This window comes from Lathyrus oleraceus, chromosome 3 (assembly GCF_024323335.1).
Source record: "Lathyrus oleraceus cultivar Zhongwan6 chromosome 3, CAAS_Psat_ZW6_1.0, whole genome shotgun sequence".
Lineage (NCBI taxonomy): Eukaryota > Viridiplantae > Streptophyta > Magnoliopsida > Fabales > Fabaceae > Lathyrus > Lathyrus oleraceus.
The window spans coordinates 507,225,941-507,248,363 of NC_066581.1; the positions used below are offsets into that span (position 1 = coordinate 507,225,941).

The 22,423-nt window shown below is 23.7% G+C and overlaps 1 protein-coding gene across 50 annotated transcripts; it reads right to left on the bottom strand.

The window, feature by feature from the left end:
• Nucleotides 1–472: 472 nt before the first annotated feature.
• LOC127128433 (uncharacterized) lies at nucleotides 473–20,851 on the bottom strand. 50 transcript variants are annotated; one of them, XM_051057764.1, is made up of 4 exons: nucleotides 20,698–20,851; nucleotides 13,844–13,875; nucleotides 11,581–11,656; nucleotides 2,780–2,960 (listed from the first exon to the last, which is right to left on the bottom strand). In XM_051057764.1, the coding sequence occupies exons 1-4, from the start codon at nucleotides 20,765–20,767 to the stop codon at nucleotides 2,833–2,835; spliced, it is 306 nt and encodes a 101-aa protein (XP_050913721.1). In that variant the 5' UTR covers nucleotides 20,768–20,851; the 3' UTR covers nucleotides 2,780–2,832. The 50 variants fall into 50 exon arrangements, with proteins under 50 accessions (XP_050913704.1, XP_050913703.1, XP_050913702.1 ...); XM_051057774.1 differs by lacking the exon at nucleotides 13,844–13,875 and adding an exon at nucleotides 16,080–16,111; XM_051057766.1 differs by lacking the exon at nucleotides 13,844–13,875 and adding an exon at nucleotides 18,317–18,348.
• Between the last annotated feature and the right edge of the window lie 1,572 nt (nucleotides 20,852–22,423).

Genomic DNA, 22,423 nt, shown 5'->3' on the forward strand with positions numbered 1-22,423 from the left:
TGTCATTATTTCACACCACCTTTCAACTTTCTCATCCTTCTTTCTTTGACACATCTTCCATTTAGAGAAATTTGACTTTTATTATAATCACATATAAAGTAACACAAACGGATGATTGTGATATATTGACACTATAAATTTTTTTACACTAACAGTGTATAACAATTAATCTCATTATTAATAATTTTTTGTCACTAAAAAAACAAATTGCAATTTAGTATTAATTAAAAAATTTAATAATTCTTTTAAATATTGTACAGATAAATTAATAAAATACATTAATAAGTGATTAAGGATATAATAAGAAAAAAAAACGATGATATTAAAACTAACACACTTTATTATATTTCTCAATTTTAATTTTTTTTTAGATTTATTTTGTGCTTGTTAAATCACTTGTGAGTTTGTCATTATTCAATCAAACATCAAACTTTAAGATATACTAAAAAAAATGTAAGTCCGAGACCCAAAATATAAAACCTCATACAATAAGATGTGAGGTTATTATTTATCAAATTTCCTTAATTATAAGCAATCATCTTGACTTATAAAAAAGTCATTATTTTGATGCCCATTTAATCCACAAACTATACAACATGAGCATGTGTGTGTATTAACAGTAGTGTCACATCTACAACGACGAGCCTGAGCACCTTTAAACCTTGCATTAAATTCAGCATTGCAGTCACGCTGAGCATGCAGACAGTCACCACTCAATCCTGTAAGAACCTTAGGACAGAATTTGATATTGGGTTCTATACCTACATGAATAACATTATAGAAAAAAGTATCAACAAAAAAAATATATAAAAATAAAATCAAAATAATAATAAAAATAATAATAATAATAATAATAATAATAATAATATACCAGATCCATAGCTAAGGTTTAAGAGAGCAATCAAAGCAGCAACAAATAGGAGAATGCTTCCTAGCTTCATGATGTTACTAACACACTCAATAATATCAAATAGAACTTTGAAAATGCAGGGACAATGTAAGAGAAATGGAATATATATATATATATATATATATATATATATATATATATATATATATATATATATATATATATATATATATATATATATATATATTATATATATATATATATATATAATATATATATATATATATATATATATATATATATATATATATATATATTACTAGAATTCACTTTATATTAATAATCAATACCTTTGACTTTAAATATAAAGTTATAGCAACAAAAAGAAATCCTTTTTAGATTATGAAAAAAAAAATTAAAATAAAACTAGTTTTAAAATATTTTTATTTAACTTATTCATTAAATATGCCAAATTATCAAAGTTTAGCAATTATTATATAGGACAAATTATATTATTATTTATGTGAAAGCTTAAATGTATTAATAAAATATTGATTGTACAATTTGTTGTGAATTTAAATAATATATTTAAAATATTGAGATTTTCTTTTAACATAAATACAAAATATTTACCGCAGTTTATATTTTTAAACGCCAACTATCATATAATATAAAATAGCATTAAATATATATTTGTGGTTCTCCTAAATATTCTAAATTTTAATTTTAAATTTTTTAAAATAACTTTTTAAAGAATAGGCCTTTTAAAATTTTCATCCACACTTTTGATCTCTTTATAAACCAGGCCTTCTAAAATTTTTATATTTAATTTTTAAATTCATTTTTAATAAATCGAAAGACTAATTGACATCATATAACATAAATACACATTATTGAAGATTAAAACATAGTTAAAATTGCAATGTATCTATATAAAGATAACGTATTGTGATAAATATCTTCTTATCTTATATTCTAATTCTGCCACATCACCAATTTGAGGGTATTTTTTTTCCAATACTTGCTTTTCAAAAATAAACCATGCTACATGTTACTTTGCAATTACAAATTACACAACCAAACTATACTATTTGTTACTTTGCAATTACAAATTACATGCTTTTGTTGAGAATTTATCAAGTGTGAGTAGTGGGGATAATAGTCCCACATTGATTGGAAATATGGAGACTTGAGCATTTATAAGAGAAAATTTACCCACCTATCACCTTAAGGTTTTTTGGTGAATATGTGGTGTGTCTCTCACCAATCAAATGTGAGTAGTGTGGATAATAGTCTCACATTGGTTGGAAATATGGAGATTTGAGCATTTATAAGTGAGAGAATTCACCCACCTATCATCTTAAGGTTATGAGTGAATATCCTCACCTTTTCTTTATATATGAACCCATTAAACTCGAATTCTAACCAAAATGATTGTCAAATCAATCAAATTTGTTGTCATTATTTCACACCACCTTTCAACTTTCTCATCCTTCTTTCTTTGACACATCTTCCATTTAGAGAAATTTGACTTTTATTATAATCACATATAAAGTAACACAAACGGATGATTGTGATATATTGACACTATAAAATTTTTTACACTAACAGTGTATAACAATTAATCTCATTATTAATAATTTTTTGTCACTAAAAAAACAAATTGCAATTTAGTATTAATTAAAAATTTTAATAATTCTTTTAAATATTGTACAGATAAATTAATAAAATACATTAATAAGTGATTAAGGATATAAGAAGAAAAAAAAACGATGATATTAAAACTAACACACTTTATTATATTTCTCAATTTTAATATTTTTTTTAGTTTTATTTTGTGCTTGTTAAATCACTTGTGAGTTTGTCATTATTCAATCAAACATCAAACTTTAAGATATACTAAAAAAAATGTAAGTCCGAGACCCAAAATATAAAACCTCATACAATAAGATGTGAGGTTATTATTTATCAAATTTCCTTAATTATAAGCAATCATCTTGACTTACAAAAAAGTCATTATTCTGATTCCCATTTAATCCACAAACTATACAACATGAGCATGTGTGTGTATTAACAGTAGTGTCACATCTACAACGACGAGCCTGAGCACCTTTAAAACTTGCATTAAATTCAGCATTGCAGTCACGCTGAGCATGCAGACAGTCACCACTCAATCCAGTAAGAACCTTAGGACAATATATGATATTGGGTTCTATAACTACATGAATAACATTATAGAAAAAATTTCTACAAAAAAATATATATAAAAATAAAATAAAAAAAATATAATAATATATATATATATATATATATATATATATATATATATATATATTAATATATATATATATATATATATATATATATATATATATATATATATATTACTAGAACTCACTTTATGTTAATAATAAATACCTTTGACTTTAATTATAAAGTTATATCTATGAATTTAAAAGTACTATAAGAATTGTTAATTTCTGTGGTTTTATAAAGAGACACCTGTATTTAGAAGTGATAACAACAAAAAGAAATCCTTTTTAAATTATGAAAAAAATGTTTAAAAATAAAACTAGTTTTAAAATATTTTTATTTAACTTATTCATTAAATATGCCAAATTATCAAAGTTTAGCAATTATTATATAGGACAAATTATATTATTATTTATGTGAAAGCTTAAATGTATTAATAAAATATTGATTGTACAATTTTTTGGGTATTTAAATAATATATTTAAAATATTTAGTTTTTCTTTTAACATAAATACAAAATATTTACCACAGTTTATATTTTTAAACGTCAACTATCATATAATATAAAATAGCATTAAATATATATTTGTGGTTCTCCTAAATATTCTAAATTTTTATTTTTAATTTTTTAAAATATTTTTTTAAAGAATAGGCTTTTGAAAATTTTCATCCACACTTTTGATCTCTTTATAAAACAGGCCTTCTAAAATTTTTATATTTATTTTTAACTTCATTTTTAATAAATCGAAGGACTAATTGACATCATATAACATAATTACACATTATTGAAGATTAAAACATAGTTAAAATTGCAATGTATCTATATAAAGATAACGTATTGTGATAAATATCTTCTTATCTTATATTCTAATTCTGCCACATCACCAATTTGAGGGTATTTTTTTTCCAATACTTGCTTTTCACAAATAAACCATGCTACATGTTACTTTGCAATTACAAATTACACAACCAAACCATACTATTTGTTACTTTGCAATTACAAATTACATGCTTTTGTTGAGAATTTATCAAGTGTGAGTAGTGGGGATAATAGTCTCACATTGATTGGAAATATGGAGACTTGAGCATTTATAAGAGAAAATTTACCCACCTATCACCTTAAGGTTTTTTGGTGAATACGTGGTGTGTCTCTCACCAATCAAATGTGAGTAGTGTGGGTAATAGTCTCACATTGGTTGGAAATATGGAGATTTGAGCATTCATAAGTGAGAGAATTCACCCACCTATCATCTTAAGGTTATGGGTGAATATCCTCACCTTTTCTTTATATATGAACCCATTAAACTCGAATTCTAACCAAAATGATTGTCAAATCAATCAAAATTGTTGTCATTATTTCACACCACCTTTCAACTTTCTCATCCTTCTTTCTTTGACACATCTTCCATTTAGAGAAATTTGACTTTTATTATAATCACATATAAAGTAACACAAACGGATGATTGTGATATATTGACACTGTAAATTTTTTTACACTAACAGTGTATAACAATTAATCTCATTATTAATAATTTTTTGTCACTAAAAAAACAAATTGCAATTTAGTATTAATTAAAAATTTTAATAATTCTTTTAAATATTGTACAGATAAATTAATAAAATACATTAAAAAGTGATTAAGGATATAAGAAGAAAAAAAAACGATGATATTAAAACTAACACACTTTATTATATTTCTCAATTTTAATATTTTTTTTAGATTTATTTTGTGCTTGTTAAATCACTTGTGAGTTTGTCATTATTCAATCAAACATCAAACTTTAAGATATACTAAAAAAAATGTAAGTCCGAGACCCAAAATATAAAACCTCATACAATAAGATGTGAGGTTATTATTTATCAAATTTCCTTAATTATAAGCAATCATCTTGACTTACAAAAAAGTCATTATTCTGATTCCCATTTAATCCACAAACTATACAACATGAGCATGTGTGTGTATTAACAGTAGTGTCACATCTACAACGACGAGCCTGAGCACCTTTAAAACTTGCATTAAATTCAGCATTGCAGTCACGCTGAGCATGCAGACAGTCACCACTCAATCCAGTAAGAACCTTAGGACAATATTTGATATTGGGTTCTATAACTACATGAATAACATTATAGAAAAAAATTTCTACAAAAAAATATATATATAAAAATAAAATAAAAATAATAATAATATATATATATATATATATAAATATAATATATATATATATATATTATATAATATATATATATATATATATATTTATATATTACTAGAACTCACTTTATGTTAATAATAATACCTTTGACTTTAATTATAAAGTTATATCTATGAATTTAAAAGTACTATAAGAATTGTTAATTTCTGTGGTTTTATAAAGAGACACCTGTATTTAGAAGTGATAACAACAAAAAGAAATCCTTTTTAAATTATGAAAAAAATGTTTAAAAATAAAACTAGTTTTAAAATATTTTTATTTAACTTATTTATTAAATAAGCCAAATTATCAAAGTTTAGCAATTATTATATAGGACAAATTATATTATTATTTATGTGAAAGCTTAAATGTATTAATAAAATATTGATTGTACAATTTTTTGGTATTTAAATAATATATTTAAAATATTTAGTTTTTCTTTTAACATAAATACAAAATATTTACCACAGTTTATATTTTTAAACGTCAACTATCATATAATATAAAATAGCATTAAATATATATTTGTGGTTCTCCTAAATATTCTAAATTTTTATTTTTAATTTTTTAAAATATTTTTTTAAAGAATAGGCTTTTTAAAATTTTCATCCACACTTTTGATCTCTTTATAAAACAGGCCTTCTAAAATTTTTATATTTATTTTTAACTTCATTTTTAATAAATCGAAGGACTAATTGACATCATATAACATAAATACACATTATTGAAGATTAAAACATAGTTAAAATTGCAATGTATCTATATAAAGATAACGTATTGTGATAAATATCTTCTTATCTTATATTCTAATTCTGCCACATCACCAATTTGAGGGTATTTTTTTTCCAATACTTGCTTTTCACAAATAAACCATGCTACATGTTACTTTGCAATTACAAATTACACAACCAAACCATACTATTTGTTACTTTGCAATTACAAATTACATGCTTTTGTTGAGAATTTATCAAGTGTGAGTAGTAGGGATAATAGTCTCACATTGATTGGAAATATGGAGACTTGAGCATTTATAAGAGAAAATTTACCCACCTATCACCTTAAGGTTTTTTGGTGAATACGCGGTGTGTCTCTCACCAATCAAATGTGAGTAGTGTGGGTAATAGTCTCACATTGGTTGGAAATATGGAGATTTGAGCATTCATAAGTGAGAGAATTCACCCACCTATCATCTTAAGGTTATGGGTGAATATCCTCACCTTTTCTTTATATATGAACCCATTAAACTCGAATTCTAACCAAAATGATTGTCAAATCAATCAAATTGTTGTCATTATTTCACACCACCTTTCAACTTTCTCATCCTTCTTTCTTTGACACATCTTCCATTTAGAGAAATTTGACTTTTATTATAATCACATATAAAGTAACACAAACGGATGATTGTGATATATTGACACTGTAAATTTTTTTACACTAACAGTGTATAACAATTAATCTCATTATTAATAATTTTTTGTCACTAAAAAAACAAATTGCAATTTAGTATTAATTAAAAATTTTAATAATTCTTTTAAATATTGTACAGATAAATTAATAAAATACATTAATAAGTGATTAAGGATATAAGAAGAAAAAAAAACGATGATATTAAAACTAACACACTTTATTATATTTCTCAATTTTAATATTTTTTTTAGATTTATTTTGTGCTTGTTAAATCACTTGTGAGTTTGTCATTATTCAATCAAACATCAAACTTTAAGATATACTAAAAAAAATGTAAGTCCGAGACCCAAAATATAAAACCTCATACAATAAGATGTGAGGTTATTATTTATCAAATTTCCTTAATTATAAGCAATCATCTTGACTTACAAAAAAGTCATTATTCTGATTCCCATTTAATCCACAAACTATACAACATGAGCATGTGTGTGTATTAACAGTAGTGTCACATCTACAACGACGAGCCTGAGCACCTTTAAAACTTGCATTAAATTCAGCATTGCAGTCACGCTGAGCATGCAGACAGTCACCACTCAATCCAGTAAGAACCTTAGGACAATATTTGATATTGGGTTCTATAACTACATGAATAACATTATAGAAAAAAATTCTACAAAAAAATATATATATAAAAATAAATAAAATAAAAAATAATATATATATATAAAAATATATATATAATATATATATATATATATATATCTATATATATATTATATATATATATATATATATATAATATATATATATATATATATATATATATATATATATATATATATATATATATATATATATATATATATATATATATATTACTAGAACTCACTTTATGTTAATAATAAATACCTTTGACTTTAATTATAAAGTTATATCTATGAATTTAAAAGTACTATAAGAATTGTTAATTTCTGTGGTTTTATAAAGAGACACCTGTATTTAGAAGTGATAACAACAAAAAGAAATCCTTTTTAAATTATGAAAAAAATGTTTAAAAATAAAACTAGTTTTAAAATATTTTTATTTAACTTATTTATTAAATAAGCCAAATTATCAAAGTTTAGCAATTATTATATAGGACAAATTATATTATTATTTATGTGAAAGCTTAAATGTATTAATAAAATATTGATTGTACAATTTTTTGGGTATTTAAATAATATATTTAAAATATTTAGTTTTTCTTTTAACATAAATACAAAATATTTACCACAGTTTATATTTTTAAACGTCAACTATCATATAATATAAAATAGCATTAAATATATATTTGTGGTTCTCCTAAATATTCTAAATTTTTATTTTTAATTTTTTAAAATATTTTTTTAAAGAATAGGCTTTTTAAAATTTTCATCCACACTTTTGATCTCTTTATAAAACAGGCCTTCTAAAATTTTTATATTTATTTTTAACTTCATTTTTAATAAATCGAAGGACTAATTGACATCATATAACATAAATACACATTATTGAAGATTAAAACATAGTTAAAATTGCAATGTATCTATATAAAGATAACGTATTGTGATAAATATCTTCTTATCTTATATTCTAATTCTGCCACATCACCAATTTGAGGGTATTTTTTTTCCAATACTTGCTTTTCACAAATAAACCATGCTACATGTTACTTTGCAATTACAAATTACACAACCAAACCATACTATTTGTTACTTTGCAATTACAAATTACATGCTTTTGTTGAGAATTTATCAAGTGTGAGTAGTGGGGATAATAGTCTCACATTGATTGGAAATATGGAGACTTGAGCATTTATAAGAGAAAATTTACCCACCTATCACCTTAAGGTTTTTTGGTGAATACGCGGTGTGTCTCTCACCAATCAAATGTGAGTAGTGTGGGTAATAGTCTCACATTGGTTGGAAATATGGAGATTTGAGCATTCATAAGTGAGAGAATTCACCCACCTATCATCTTAAGGTTATGGGTGAATATCCTCACCTTTTCTTTATATATGAACCCATTAAACTCGAATTCTAACCAAAATGATTGTCAAATCAATCAAAATTGTTGTCATTATTTCACACCACCTTTCAACTTTCTCATCCTTCTTTCTTTGACACATCTTCCATTTAGAGAAATTTGACTTTTATTATAATCACATATAAAGTAACACAAACGGATGATTGTGATATATTGACACTGTAAATTTTTTTACACTAACAGTGTATAACAATTAATCTCATTATTAATAATTTTTTGTCACTAAAAAAACAAATTGCAATTTAGTATTAATTAAAAATTTTAATAATTCTTTTAAATATTGTACAGATAAATTAATAAAATACATTAATAAGTGATTAAGGATATAAGAAGAAAAAAAAACGATGATATTAAAACTAACACACTTTATTATATTTCTCAATTTTAATATTTTTTTTTAGATTTATTTTGTGCTTGTTAAATCACTTGTGAGTTTGTCATTATTCAATCAAACATCAAACTTTAAGATATACTAAAAAAAATGTAAGTCCGAGACCCAAAATATAAAACCTCATACAATAAGATGTGAGGTTATTATTTATCAAATTTCCTTAATTATAAGCAATCATCTTGACTTACAAAAAAGTCATTATTCTGATTCCCATTTAATCCACAAACTATACAACATGAGCATGTGTGTGTATTAACAGTAGTGTCACATCTACAACGACGAGCCTGAGCACCTTTAAAACTTGCATTAAATTCAGCATTGCAGTCACGCTGAGCATGCAGACAGTCACCACTCAATCCAGTAAGAACCTTAGGACAATATTTGATATTGGGTTCTATAACTACATGAATAACATTATAGAAAAAAATTTCTACAAAAAAATATATATATAAAAATAAAAAAAAATAAAATATATATATATATATAATATATATATATATATATATATATATATATATATATATATATATATATATATATATATATATATATTACTAGAACTCACTTTATGTTAATAATAAATACCTTTGACTTTAATTATAAAGTTATATCTATGAATTTAAAAGTACTATAAGAATTGTTAATTTCTGTGGTTTTATAAAGAGACACCTGTATTTAGAAGTGATAACAACAAAAAGAAATCCTTTTTAAATTATGAAAAAAATGTTTAAAAATAAAACTAGTTTTAAAATATTTTTATTTAACTTATTTATTAAATAAGCCAAATTATCAAAGTTTAGCAATTATTATATAGGACAAATTATATTATTATTTATGTGAAAGCTTAAATGTATTAATAAAATATTGATTGTACAATTTTTTGGGTATTTAAATAATATATTTAAAATATTTAGTTTTTCTTTTAACATAAATACAAAATATTTACCACAGTTTATATTTTTAAACGTCAACTATCATATAATATAAAATAGCATTAAATATATATTTGTGGTTCTCCTAAATATTCTAAATTTTTATTTTTAATTTTTTAAAATATTTTTTTAAAGAATAGGCTTTTTAAAATTTTCATCCACACTTTTGATCTCTTTATAAAACAGGCCTTCTAAAATTTTTATATTTATTTTTAACTTCATTTTTAATAAATCGAAGGACTAATTGACATCATATAACATAAATACACATTATTGAAGATTAAAACATAGTTAAAATTGCAATGTATCTATATAAAGATAACGTATTGTGATAAATATCTTCTTATCTTATATTCTAATTCTGCCACATCACCAATTTGAGGGTATTTTTTTTCCAATACTTGCTTTTCACAAATAAACCATGCTACATGTTACTTTGCAATTACAAATTACACAACCAAACCATACTATTTGTTACTTTGCAATTACAAATTACATGCTTTTGTTGAGAATTTATCAAGTGTGAGTAGTGGGGATAATAGTCTCACATTGATTGGAAATATGGAGACTTGAGCATTTATAAGAGAAAATTTACCCACCTATCACCTTAAGGTTTTTTGGTGAATACGCGGTGTGTCTCTCACCAATCAAATGTGAGTAGTGTGGGTAATAGTCTCACATTGGTTGGAAATATGGAGATTTGAGCATTCATAAGTGAGAGAATTCACCCACCTATCATCTTAAGGTTATGGGTGAATATCCTCACCTTTTCTTTATATATGAACCCATTAAACTCGAATTCTAACCAAAATGATTGTCAAATCAATCAAAATTGTTGTCATTATTTCACACCACCTTTCAACTTTCTCATCCTTCTTTCTTTGACACATCTTCCATTTAGAGAAATTTGACTTTTATTATAATCACATATAAAGTAACACAAACGGATGATTGTGATATATTGACACTGTAAATTTTTTTACACTAACAGTGTATAACAATTAATCTCATTATTAATAATTTTTTGTCACTAAAAAAACAAATTGCAATTTAGTATTAATTATAAATTTTAATAATTCTTTTAAATATTGTACAGATAAATTAATAAAATACATTAAAAAGTGATTAAGGATATAATAAGAAAAAAAACGATGATATTAAAACTAACACACTTTATTATATTTCTCAATTTTAATTATTTTTTTTTAGATTTATTTTGTGCTTGTTAAATCACTTGTGAGTTTGTCATTATTCAATCAAACATCAAACTTTAAGATATACTAAAAAAAATGTAAGTCCGAGACCCAAAATATAAAACCTCATACAATAAGATGTGAGGTTATTATTTATCAAATTTCCTTAATTATAAGCAATCATCTTGACTTATAAAAAAGTCATTATTTTGATGCCCATTTAATCCACAAACTATACAACATGAGCATGTGTGTGTATTAACAGTAGTGTCACATCTACAACGACGAGCCTGAGCACCTTTAAACCTTGCATTAAATTCAGCATTGCAGTCACGCTGAGCATGCAGACAGTCACCACTCAATCCTGTAAGAACCTTAGGACAGAATTTGATATTGGGTTCTATACCTACATGAATAACATTATAGAAAAAAATTTCAACAAAAAAAAATATATAAAAATAAAATCAAAATAATAATAAAAATAATAATAATAATAATAATAATAATAATAATAATAATAATAATAATATACCAGATCCATAGCTAAGGTTTAAGAGAGCAATCAAAGCAGCAACAAATAGGAGAATGCTTCCTAGCTTCATGATGTTACTAACACACTCAATAATATCAAATAGAACTTTGAAAATGCAAGGACAATGTAAGAGAAATGGAATATATATATATATATATATTACTAGAATTCACTTTATATTAATAATCAATACCTTTGACTTTAAATATAAAGTTATAGCAACAAAAAGAAATCCTTTTTAGATTATGAAAAAAAAAATTAAAATAAAACTAGTTTTAAAATATTTTTATTTAACTTATTCATTAAATATGCCAAATTATCAAAGTTTAGCAATTATTATATAGGACAAATTATATTATTATTTATGTGAAAGCTTAAATGTATTAATAAAATATTGATTGTACAATTTGTTGGGAATTTAAATAAATTATTTAAAATATTGAGATTTTCTTTTAACATAAATACAAAATATTTACCACAGTTTATATTTTTAAACGTCAACTATCATATAATATAAAATAGCATTAAATATATATTTGTGGTTCTCCTAAATATTCTAAATTTTTATTTTTAATTTTTTAAAATAACTTTTTAAAGAATAGGCCTTTTAAAATTTTCATCCACACTTTTGATCTCTTTATAAAACAAGCCTTCTAAAATTTTTATATTTATTTTTAAATTCATTTTTAATAAATCGAAGGACTAATTGACATCATATAACATAAATACACATTATTGAAGATTAAAACATAGTTAAAATTGCAATGTATCTATATAAAGATAACGTATTGTGATAAATATCTTCTTATCTTATATTCTAATTCTGCCACATCACCAATTTGAGAGTATTTTTTTTTCCAATACTTGCTTTTCACATATAAACCATGCTACATGTTACTTTGCAATTACAAATTACACAACCAAACCATACTATTTGTTACTTTGCAATCACAAATTACATGCTTTTTTTGAGAATTTATCAAGTGTGAGTAGTGGGGATAATAGTCTCAAATTGATTGGAAATATGGAGACTTGAGCATTTATAAGAGAAAATTTATCCACCTATCACCTTAAGGTTTTTTGGTGAATATGTGGTGTGTCTCTCACCAATCAAATGTGAGTAGTGTGGGTAATAGTCTCACATTGGTTGGAAATATGGAGATTTGAGCATTCATAAGTGAGAGAATTCACCAACCTATCATCTTAAGGTTATGGGTGAATATCCTCACCTTTTCTTTATATATGAACCCATTAAACTCGAATTCTAACCAAAATGATTGTCAAATCTATCAAATTTGTTGTCATTATTTCACACCACCTTTCAGCTTTCTCATCCTTCTTTCTTTGACACATCTTCCATTTAGAGAAATTTGACTTTTATTATAATCACATATAAAGTAACACAAACGGATGATTGTGATATATTGACACTGTAAATTTTTTTACACTAACAGTGTATAACAATTAATCTCATTATTAATAATTTTTTGTCACTAAAAAAACAAATTGCAATTTAGTATTAATTAAAAATTTTAATAATTCTTTTAAATAATGTACAGATAAATTAATAAAATACATTAAAAAGTGATTAAGGATATAATAAGAAAAAAAACGATGATATTAAAACTAACACACTTTATTATATTTCTCAATTTTAATTTTTTTTTAAAGATTTATTTTGTGCTTGTTAAATCACTTGTGAGTTTGTCATTATTCAATCAAACATCAAACTTTAAGATATACTAAAAAAAATGTAAGTCCGAGACCCAAAATATAAAACCTCATACAATAAGATGTGAGGTTATTATTTATCAAATTTCCTTAATTATAAGCAATCATCTTGACTTATAAAAAAGTCATTATTTTGATGCCCATTTAATCCACAAACTATACAACATGAGCATGTGTGTGTATTAACAGTAGTGTCACATCTACAACGACGAGCCTGAGCACCTTTAAACCTTGCATTAAATTCAGCATTGCAGTCACGCTAAGCATGCAGACAGTCACCACTCAATCCTGTAAGAACCTTAGGACAATATTTGATATTGGGTTCTATACCTACATGAATAACATTATAGAAAAAAGTATCAACAAAAAAAATATAAAAATAAAATAATAATAATAATAATAATAATAATAATAATAATAATAATAATAATATACCAGATCCATAGCTAAGGTTTAAGAGAGCAATCAAAGCAGCAACAAATAGGACAATGCTTCCTAGCTTCATGATGTTACTAACACACTCAATAATATCAAATAGAACTTTGAAAATGCAGGGACAATGTAAGAGAAATGGAATATATATATATATATATATATATATATATATATATATATATATATATATATATATATATATATATATATATATATATATATATATATATATACTAGAATTCACTTTATATTAATAATCAATACCTTTGACTTTAATTATAAAGTTTTAGCAACAAAAAGAAATCCTTTTTAGATTATGAAAAAAAAAATTAAAATCAAACTACTTTTAAAATATTTTTATTTAACTTATTCATTAAATATGCCAAATTATCAAAGTTTAGCAATTATTATATAGGACAAATCATATTATTATTTATGTGAAAGCTTAAATGTATTAATAAAATATTGATTGTACAATTTGTTGTGAATTTAAATAATATATTTAAAATATTGAAATTTTCTTTTAACATAAATACAAAATATTTACCGCAGTTTATATTTTTAAACGTCAACTATCATATAATATAAAATAGCATTAAATATATATTTGTGGTTCTCCTAAATATTCTAAATTTTAATTTTAAATTTTTTAAAATAACTTTTTAAAGAATAGGCCTTTTAAAATTTTCATCCACACTTTTGATCTCTTTATAAACCATGCCTTCTAAAATTTTTATATTTAATTTTTAAATTCATTTTTAATAAATCGAAAGACTAATTGACATCATATAACATAAATACACATTATTGAAGATTAAAACATAGTTAAAATTGCAATGTATCTATATAAAGATAACGTATTGTGATAAATATCTTCTTATCTTATATTCTAATTCTGCCACATCACCAATTTGAGGGTATTTTTTTTTCCAATACTTGCTTTTCACATATAAACCATGCTACATGTTACTTTGCAATTACAAATTACACAACCAAACCATACTATTTGTTACTTTGCAATTACAAATTACATGCTTTTGTTGAGAATTTATCAAGTGTGAGTAGTGGGGATAATAGTCTCACATTGATTGGAAATATGGAGACTTGAGCATTTATAAGAGAAAATTTATCCACCTATCACCTTAAGGCTTTTTGGTGAATATGTGGTGTGTCTCTCACCAATCAAATGTGAGTAGTGTGGGTAATAGTCTCACATTGGTTGGAAATATGGAGATTTGAGCATTCATAAGTGAGAGAATTCACCAACCTATCATCTTAAGGTTATGGGTGAATATCCTCACCTTTTCTTCATATATGAACCCATTAAACTCGAATTCTAACCAAAATGATTGTCAAATCTATCAAATTTGTTGTCATTATTTCACACCACCTTTCAACTTTCTCATCCTTCTTTCTTTGACACATCTTCCATTTAGAGAAATTTGACTTTTATTATAATCACATATAAAGTAACACAAACGGATGATTGTGATATATTGACACTGTAAATTTTTTTACACTAACAGTGTATAACAATTAATCTCATTATTAATAATTTTTTGTCACTAAAAAAACAAATTGCAATTTAGTATTAATTAAAAAATTTAATAATTCTTTTAAATAATGTACAGATAAATTAATAAAATACATTAAAAAGTGATTAAGGATATAATAAGAAAAAAACGATGATATTAAAACTAACACACTTTATTATATTCTCAATTTTAATTTTTTTTTAAAGATTTATTTTGTGCTTGTTAAATCACTTGTGAGTTTGTCATTATTCAATCAAACATCAAACTTTAAGATATACTAAAAAAAATGTAAGTCCGAGACCCAAAATATAAAACCTCATACAATAAGATGTGAGGTTATTATTTATCAAATTTCCTTAATTATAAGCAATCATCTTGACTTATAAAAAAGTCATTATTTTGATGCCCATTTAATCCACAAACTATACAACATGAGCATGTGTGTGTATTAACAGTAGTGTCACATCTACAACGACGAGCCTGAGCACCTTTAAACCTTGCATTAAATTCAGCATTGCAGTCACGCTAAGCATGCACACAGTCACCACTCAATCCTGTAAGAACCTTAGGACAATATTTGATATTGGGTTCTATACCTACATGAATAACATTATAGAAAAAAGTATCAACAAAAAAAAATATAAAAATAAAATAATAATAATAATAATAATAATAATATACCAGATCCATAGCTAAGGTTTAAGAGAGCAATCAAAGCAGCAACAAATAGGACAATGCTTCCTAGCTTCATGATGTTACTAACACACTCAATAATATCAAATAGAACTTTGAAAATGCAGGGACAATGTAAGAGAAATGGAATATATATATATATATATATATATATATATATATATATATATATATATATATATATATATATATATATATTATATATATAAATATATATATATATATATATATATATATATATATATATATTACTAGAATTCACTTTATATTAATAATCAATACCTTTGACTTTAATTATAAAGTTATAGCAACAAAAAGAAATCCTTTTTAGATTATGAAAAAAAAAATTAAAATCAAACTACTTTTAAAATATTTTATTTAACTTATTCATTAAATATGCCAATTATCAAAGTTTAGCAATTATTATATAGGACAAATCATATTATTATTTATGTGAAAGCTTAAATGTATTAATAAATATTGATTGTACAATTTGTTGTGAATTTAAATAATATATTTAAAATATTGAATTTTCTTTTAACATAATAACAAAATATTTACCACAGTTTATATTTTTAACGTCAACTATCATATAATATAAAATAGCATTAAATATATATTGGTGGTTCTCCTAAATATTCTAAATTTAATTTTAAATTTTTTAAAAAACTTTTTAAAGAATAGGCCTTTTAAAATTTTCATCCACACTTTTGATCTCTTTATAAATATGCCTTCTAAAATTTTTTATTTTAATTTTTAAATTCATTTTTAATAAATCGAAAGACTAATTGACATCATATAACATAAATACACATTATTGAAGATTAAAACATAGTTAAAATTGCAATGTATCTATATAAAGATAACGTATTGTGATAAATATCTTCTTATCTTATATTCTAATTCTGCCACATCACCAATTTGAGGGTATTTTTCTTTCCAATACTTGCTTTCCACATATAAACCATGCTACATGTTACTTTGCAATTACAAATTACACAACCAAACCATACTATTTGTTACTTTGCAATTACAAATTACATGCTTTTGTTGAGAATTTATCAAGTGTGAGTAGTGGGGATAATAGTCTCACATTGATTGGAAATATGGAGACTTGAGCATTTATAAGAGAAAATTTATCCACCTATCACCTTAAGGTTTTTGGTGAATATGTGGTGTGTCTCTCACCAATCAAATGTGAGTAGTGTGGGTAATAGTCTCACATTGGTTGGAAATATGGAGATTTGAGCATTCATAAGTGAGAGAATTCACCAACCTATCATCTTAAGGTTATGGGTGAATATCCTCACCTTTTCTTTATATATGAACCCATTAAACTCGAATTCTAACCAAAATGATTGTCAAATCTATCAAATTTGTTGTCATTATTTCACACCACCTTTCAACTTTCTCATCCTTCTTTCTTTGACACCTCTTCCATTTAGAGAAATTTGACTTTTATTATAATCACATATAAAGTAACACAAACGGATGATTGTGATATATTGACACTGTAAATTTTTTTACACTAACAGTGTATAACAATTAATCTCATTATTAATAATTTTTTGTCACTAAAAAACAAATTGCAATTTAGTATTAATTAAAAATTTTAATAATTCTTTTAAATAATGTACAGATAAATTAATAAAATACATTAAAAGTGATTAAGGATATAATAAGAAAAAAAAACGATGATATTAAAACTAACACACTTTATTATATTTCTCAATTTAATTATTTTTTTTTAGATTTATTTTGTGCTTGTTAAATCACTTGTGAGTTTGTCATTATTCAATCAAACATCAAACTTTAAGATATACTAAAAAAATGTAAGTCCGAGACCCAAAATATAAAACCTCATACAATAAGATGTGAGGTTATTATTTATCAAATTTCCTTAATTATAAGCAATCATCTTGACTTATAAAAAAGTCATTATTTTGATGCCCATTTAATCCACAAACTATACAACATGAGCATGTGTGTGTATTAACAGTAGTGTCACATCTACAACGACGAGCCTGAGCACCTTTAAACCTTGCATTAAATTCAGCATTGCAGTCACGCTAAGCATGCACACAGTCACCACTCAATCCTGTAAGAACCTTAGGACAATATTTGATATTGGGTTCTATACCTACATGAATAACATTATAGAAAAAAGTATCAACAAAAAAAATATAAAAATAAAATAATAAATAATAATAATAATACCAGATCCATAGCTAAGGTTTAAGAGAGCAATCAAAGCAGCAACAAATAGGACAATGCTTCCTAGCTTCATGATGTTACTAACACACTCAATAATATCAAATAGAACTTTGAAAATGCAGGTACAATGTAAGAGAAATGGAATATATATATAGATATATATATATATATATAGCTATATATAGATATATATATATATATATATATATAAATATATATATATATATATATCTATATATATATATATATAGAATATATATATATATATATATATATATATATATATTACTAGAATTCACTTTATATTAATAATCAATACCTTTGACTTTAATTATAAAGTTATAGCAACAAAAAGAAATCCTTTTTAGATTATGAAAAAAAAATTAAAATCAAACTACTTTTAAAATATTTTTATTTAACTTATTCATTAAATATGCCAAATTATCAAAGTTTAGCAATTATTATATAGGACAAATCATATTATTATTTATGTGAAAGCTTAAATGTATTAATAAAATATTGATTGTACAATTTGTTGTGAATTTAAATAATATATTTAAAATATTGAAATTTTCTTTTAACATAAATACAAAATATTTACCGCAGTTTATATTTTTAAACGTCAACTATCATATAATATAAAATAGCATTAAATATATATTTGTGGTTCTCCTAAATATTCTAAATTTTAATTTTAAATTTTTTAAAATAACTTTTTAAAGAATAGGCCTTTTAAAATTTCATCCACACTTTTGATCTCTTTATAAACCATGCCTTCTAAAATTTTTATATTTAATTTTTAAATTCATTTTTAATAAATCGAAAGACTAATTGACATCATATAACATAAATACACATTATTGAAGATTAAAACATAGTTAAAATTGCAATGTATCTATATAAAGATAACGTATTGTGATAAATATCTTCTTATCTTATATTCTAATTCTGCCACATCACCAATTTGAGGGTATTTTTTTTCCAATACTTGCTTTTCACATATAACCATGCTACATGTTACTTTGCAATTACAAATTACACAACCAAACCATACTATTTGTTACTTTGCAATTACAAATTACATGCTTTTGTTGAGAATTTATCAAGTGTGAGTAGTGGGGATAATAGTCTCACATTGATTGGAAATATGGAGACTTGAGCATTTATAAGAGAAAATTTATCCACCTATCACCTTAAGGTTTTTTGGTGAATATGTGGTGTGTCTCTCACCAATCAAATGTGAGTAGTGTGGGTAATAGTCTCACATTGGTTGGAAATATGGAGATTTGAGCATTCATAAGTGAGAGAATTCACCAACCTATCATCTTAAGGTTATGGGTGAATATCCTCACCTTTTCTTTATATATGAACCCATTAAACTCGAATTCTAACCAAAATGATTGTCAAATCTATCAAATTTGTTGTCATTATTTCACACCACCTTTCAACTTTCTCATCCTTCTTTCTTTGACACATCTTCCATTTAGAGAAATTTGACTTTTATTATAATCACATATAAAGTAACACAAACGGATGATTGTGATATATTGACACTGTAAATTTTTTTACACTAACAGTGTATAACAATTAATCTCATTATTAATAATTTTTTGTCACTAAAAAAACAAATTGCAATTTAGTATTAATTAAAATTTTTAATAATTCTTTTAAATAATGTACAGATAAATTAATAAAATACATTAAAAGTGATTAAGGATATAATAAGAAAAAAAAAACGATGATATTAAAACTAACACACTTTATTATATTTCTCAATTTTAATTTTTTTTTAAAGATTTATTTTGTGCTTGTTAAATCACTTGTGAGTTTGTCATTATTCAATCAAACATCAAACTTTAAGATATACTAAAAAAAATGTAAGTCCGAGACCCAAAATATAAAACCTCATACAATAAGATGTGAGGTTATTATTTATCAAATTTCCTTAATTATAAGCAATCATCTTGACTTATAAAAAAGTCATTATTTTGATGCCCATTTAATCCACAAACTATACAACATGAGCATGTGTGTGTATTAACAGTAGTGTCACATCTACAACGACGAGCCTGGACACCTTTAAACCTTGCATTAAATTCAGCATTGCAGTTACGCTGAGCATGCAGACAGTCACCACTCAATCCTGTAAGAACCTTAGGACAATTTTGATATTGGGTTTTGTACCTACATGAACAACATTATAGAAAAAAGTATCAACAAAAAAAAATATAAAAATAAAATAATAATAATAATAATAATAATAATAATAATATACCAGATCCATAGCTAAGGTTTAAGAGAGCAATCAAAGCAGCAACAAATAGGACAATGCTTCCTAGCTTCATGATGTTACTAACACACTCAATAATATCAAATAGAACTTTGAAAATGCAGGGACAATGTAAGAGAAATGGAATATATATATATATATATATATATATATAGATATATATATAATATATATATATATATATATATATATAAGTACTAGAATTCACTTTATATTAATAATCAATACCTTTGACTTTAATTATAAGTTATAGCAACAAAAAGAAATCCTTTTTAGATTATGAAAAAAAAAATTAAAATCAAACTACTTTAAAATATTTTATTTAACTTATTCATTAAATATGCCAAATTATCAAAGTTTAGCAATTATTATATAGGACAAATCATATTATTATTTATGTGAAAGCTTAAATGTATTAATAAAATATTGATTGTACAATTTGTTGTGAATTTAAATAATATATTTAAAATATTGAAATTTTCTTTTAACATAAATACAAAATATTTACCGCAGTTTATATTTTTAAACGTCAACTATCATATAATATAAAATAGCATTAAATATATATTTGTGGTTCTCCTAAATATTCTAAATTTTAATTTTAAATTTTTTAAAATAACTTTTTAAAGAATAGGCCTTTTAAAATTTTCATCCACACTTTTGATCTCTTTATAAACCATGCCTTCTAAAATTTTTATATTTAATTTTTAAATTCATTTTAATAAATCGAAGACTAATTGACATCATATAACATAAATACACATTATTGAAGATTAAAACATAGTTAAAATTGCAATGTATCTATATAAAGATAACGTATTGTGATAAATATCTTCTTATCTTATATTCTAATTCTGCCACATCACCAATTTGAGGGTATTTTTTTTCCAATACTTGCTTTTCACATATAAACCATGCTACATGTTACTTTGCAATTACAAATTACACAACCAAACCATACTATTTGTTACTTTGCAATTACAAATTACATGCTTTTGTTGAGAATTTATCAAGTGTGAGTAGTGGGGATAATAGTCTCACATTGATTGGAAATATGGAGACTTGAGCATTTATAAGAGAAAATTTATCCACCTATCACCTTAAGGTTTTTTGGTGAATATGTGGTGTGTCTCTCACCAATCAAATGTGAGTAGTGTGGGTAATAGTCTCACATTGGTTGGAAATATGGAGATTTGAGCATTCATAAGTGAGAGAATTCACCAACCTATCATCTTAAGGTTATGGGTGAATATCCTCACCTTTTCTTTATATATGAACCCATTAAACTCGAATTCTAACCAAATGATTGTCAAATCTATCAAATTTGTTGTCATTATTTCACACCACCTTTCAACTTTCTCATCCTTCTTTCTTTGACACATCTTCCATTTAGAGAAATTTGACTTTTATTATAATCACATATAAAGTAACACAAACGGATGATTGTGATATATTGACACTGTAAATTTTTTTACACTAACAGTGTATAACAATTAATCTCATTATTAATAATTTTTTGTCACTAAAAAAACAAATTGCAATTTAGTATTAATTAAATTTTTAATAATTCTTTTAATATGTACAGATAAATTAATAAAATACATTAAAAAGTGATTAAGGATATAATAAGAAAAAAAACGATGATATTAAAACTAACACACTTTATTATATTTCTCAATTTTAATTTTTTTTTTAAAGATTTATTTTGTGC

What these genes read in the sequence shown, in the direction of transcription:
- LOC127128433 (XM_051057747.1), bottom strand. Translation starts at nt 20,767, where the DNA reads ATGAAGCTAGGAAGCATTGTCCTATTTGTTGCTGCTTTGATTGCTCTC. An exon ending in AAACCTTAGCTATGGATCTG is followed by an intron (nt 18,349 to 20,697) that starts GTATATTATTAT and finishes TTATTCATGTAG; the next exon opens with GTATAGAACCCAATATCAAA. An exon ending in ATATCAAATATTGTCCTAAG is followed by an intron (nt 730 to 18,316) that starts GTTCTTACAGGA and finishes TTCTGTCCTAAG; the next exon opens with GTTCTTACAGGATTGAGTGG.